The 3859-nt window shown below is 52.1% G+C and overlaps 1 protein-coding gene across 1 annotated transcript in view; it reads left to right on the top strand.

Moving 5' to 3' along the window:
• LOC104493051 (glutathione S-transferase theta-1-like) overlaps positions 1-2052 on the top strand; it is a 3613-nt gene extending 1561 nt beyond the window's left edge. The window contains exons 3-5 of the mRNA XM_010135665.1: positions 436-586; positions 1135-1311; positions 1846-2052. Coding sequence (XP_010133967.1) covers positions 436-586; positions 1135-1311; positions 1846-2052 — 535 coding nt within the window. The remainder of the gene's footprint in view (positions 1-435; positions 587-1134; positions 1312-1845) is intronic.
• The last annotated feature ends 1807 nt before the right edge of the window (positions 2053-3859 follow it).

The raw sequence follows: 3859 nt of genomic DNA, 5'->3' as shown, positions 1-3859 counted from the left end.
GGGAGTGTTCCTGCACTTAAATACCTGTCCCTGTGTCCTCCTGCTCTCTGCCTTCACCTGGAGGCTGAAGGTCAGTGCAGTAAATCTGAGCACGGCACCCGCTGCTGGATGGGCAGGCAATGCACCGCTCAGGCTTGGTACCCGCTCCTCCCGCGGTTCACATCAACAGGGGTGGGGTAACGGCACCAGCAGGCCACGTCTGTCTCACTGGGCTGATGTGTCAGGTTGTTCCTGTCCACAAGCAGCCAGTCGAGCCAGCATGAACTCTCTCGTGTGCTGTGTCTCACTGGCAGCTGTGTCCCCTGCACTTCTCCCGGGCTCGGATCAGGTCTGCATTGCTGCTGGTCCAGCAGTGAAAAATCTGGGGGGAGAGAAAGGACAGGGTGCTTTAATCTCCGATGATCGGCTCACCGGTCTGCCTTGCTCTCTGGGCAGCATTGCAATCCTCCTGTACCTGGCCCGGAAATTCAAGACTCCCGATCACTGGTACCCATCTGACCTGCAGAAAAGGGCAAGGGTTGATGAGTACCTGTCATGGCAGCATGTCAACATTCGCGGGAAGGGAGGCAAGCTGTTCTTAACTAAGGTAAGACCGTTATATACCGAACTAAGTGCTAAGAGCCGCGAGTGCCATGGGCCTCCTGCATGCCAGAGCCTTTCTCAGATAATGTACAAGCCGGGTGACAGATAGGAACAAAACTACACCTGGGATTGACTTGGCTGCTCAGCTGAGCCTGGCTGAAGCAGCCCGAATCCTTCCTGCTGCAGCCACAGCTCTGTGTGTGCACTGAGGCCGAGAGCAGACTGTCCTGGGTGAGCAGCTAACACAAGACACTGCTCACTGCCTCCTGCCCCGCTTCATGGAAACCATGAACCTCCCACTGGAAAACAGAATGCAGTCACTTGCAGATGATGCAGCCTTCCCTCGAGACGAGGCTCCCGTGGTGGAAATGTCAGACTTTCTAGGGAGGAGACAAGGAGAAGCAGGAACAAATTACTGACGTTAACGTCAATCTGCTGAAGGAGATGAGCTGCAGTACCAGTTCTCATGCGTGGCTGAAGAAGGCAGTGGAGGGTGTAGACTAAGTTCGGAGCGATATATGTAACAAGCAGCTTGTTTCTTCTCCCTGCCAGGTGCTGCTGCCTCTGCTTACAGGCCAGCCCTTTCCTCCAGAGAAACTGGAAAGTGCTACTGAAGAGCTGAATGTTGTCCTGAACCAGTTTGAGGAGAAGTTCTTGCAGGACAAGCCCTTCATCGCAGGCAGCGAGATCTCCCTGGCAGACCTCGTAGCGCTGGTGGAGCTCATGCAGGTGAGCTGTGGCGTGTGTGAGCTGGGTTGTGGGCAGCCAGGTCAAGGGGTGGCTGCAGCACCACCACCTCTTTAACGGCAGATCTTTCTCCCTCAATTAACACCTCAGTGGAGTTAAATCATGTTTGTTTCTAATTTTGCCCATAATTGAGACCTTCTTTGAGACCATTCTCTTTATAGAAGTATGGACAAAATTCCTTAGAAAAAAAGATAAATTATAAACTAAGCAGAGAAAGTACCAGTATTTGGAAGAGGTGTGTTGGCGTGCATGGAGCTCTGTGATCTGCATTAGGCAGTTCTTGGCTTAGCCATGGCAGTGCTCTTTTGGTGCATGTCCCAGGAGACAGCAGCTGCTGAGGATGACGACACTTGCTTCCTACTAGCTAAAACCAGAAATGAACTCCACCTAATGTGATGACTGACTGCTGCCTTGAGCCAAAAGCATATCCGTGCTTCAGTCTGGTCCCATCTCTGGGAAACGCGGTGTTTGACTTACTCCCCGGTTCTCTTGCTCTCTCGCTCTCTCTCTCTGCAGCCTCTAGGTGCTGGTTATGACCTCTTTGAGGAGAGGCCGAAGTTAGCAGAGTGGCGCAGGCGGGTGGAAGAAGCGGTGGGGAAGCAGCTCTTCCAGGAAGCCCATGAAGGGATCTTGAATGCCAAGAACTTGACCGCTGATAAGATTGCTCCTGAACTGCTGGAGCGTTTGAAGCACCAGCTCCTCAAGCAGGCCAGCCAGTATTAGCGGTTTGTACTCGAAGTCAAATGGATTATTTTGTGCAGGCTTATTGTAGTATTTCAAGCGTTCCTTCTAAAAAATACACAGAAACACCATTCCATAAAATGCACTTCAGTCACAGCCTTTCTGCAACTTATAAGGGAAGAAAACTACATGTTAGATGCAGTGAGCTGCTTTCTCCTCTCATCCAATACAGGCATGTGAGCTGTAGCCCTAGAAGCATTTTCTTCCGTGCTTAAATACCACTGGATCTGCTCGAGGAGAGGCAATTCCATGTGGGAAGTGGGGCCAGTCAGAACTGCCCTTCCCATTCCTGTTTTGGATTTTCCAGGGCACAGTGCTATAGAAAGGGCAAAGGCTTCCTGAGGGTATGGCAGAGCAGATCCGTCTGAAGCAAGGAAAAATAACTGAAAATGGCTTTCACTTTGCACCACACTCGGTTGGAAGATTTTTTGCTCTTGGTAAAGAGACAGGTCAGGACTCAGCCCTTGGTGGGGACCCTTCCAGGGCTCTCTTAGAGCCCCTGGCTGCTAGAGGCTGCCATGTCACCTTTGGGAGCAAAGGGACACGGCGCCATGGAGCAAGGGGCTGTAGAGGTACCCAGGTGAGACCCCCAGCTGCCAAGAAGGACAGGGTTAGTCCCATCAGTAAAGATCTTCAACCACAGACTCATGCCATATTCCACAAAGAACAGCCTGCAGAGCTGAGAAAAGCTGCTTTTCCAAATGAAGCCTCTGCCATCTGCATGGTCCCTCCCTGCAAACCACATCGGTGACTTTGGCAGCTCGATGGAAGCCATTCAAGCCAGGCTCTCTCCACCACCGAGTGCTGCTATGGCTGGGCCAGCACTGGTGGCAGAGGGAGCTGTGCTGGCCAGCCCCATGGTGAGCAGGGTGGGTGGTGTATGAGCTGAGCCATGCCTCAAACACAGTTAATGCTCCACTGCTCTTCTGTCACGTCACGTTCTCCAGTAAAGCCAATGGTTACGCTTGCCGTATGCTGTAGCTCTGTTTGGATTTGTCAACAGGATCTGGAAGGCAGCAGCCACTGAGTCACCCTCCACACCCCGTGCAGCACCCCTCACAACCTGTGTCCCTTTGTACCCTCCCTGCCTTCCTGTCCTCCCACCCCTGTGACCTTCCATTTCCAGGTGTGAGCCATGAGGAGGGTTCCAGTTTGCAGAACTGTTTTTTCCTCCTCGTTAAGCTCTGGTTTTATCTGGAAGTCCGTTTGTCCCTGCTGGCTGGTTACACCATCTGCAGAGATGGCTGTATAGGATGCTGGGGGTGAGCTGTCGGTCATCTTAATGCAAGACAGGTTCTAACAGTGCTCAGAAAAGCTGAGCAGTCTCACATATCCTTTCAGCTGGATCTACTGATTTGGGGGAATGAGCCAGCTGCCTCTTCTGTGTTTGTTTCCTGAGTAAACCTGCGGTTTAGTTCAAAAGGGCACGTGAACCACAGCTTGCAGTGCATGTCCCTGCGGGCAGCCAAGCGGGCTGGTCCCTTTTACTTTCCATTCTTCCAACCTACAGGAAGTCCTAAATGTTAGCAGTGAAAAAGCAGATCTGTCCCAAAACTCTTTCAGCGCTGACACAGGCAGGGATATTTGTCTCCTTACCTGACTTTTTACTGGGAAGTTTGCTGGGAAGAGCCTATTGCACTCCGGTTGCCTACGGAGGTGACAGTAGCTTTCTTATCACCCCTAAAGCGCTTGCATGGGTGGTGCCCAAGCAGGAACTCCTGTATGCACTGCACTGCTGCTCTGCTGTAGCAGCTTGCCTGCAGTGCTATGCCTAAAGAAAGGCCTGTTT

Source organism: Buceros rhinoceros, unplaced genomic scaffold (assembly GCF_000710305.1).
Source record: "Buceros rhinoceros silvestris isolate BGI_N320 unplaced genomic scaffold, ASM71030v1 scaffold33234, whole genome shotgun sequence".
NCBI classification, from domain to species: Eukaryota; Metazoa; Chordata; class Aves; order Bucerotiformes; family Bucerotidae; genus Buceros; species Buceros rhinoceros.
Note: the sequence above shows the minus strand (reverse complement) of the source record. Positions and strands in the feature narration are given on the sequence as shown.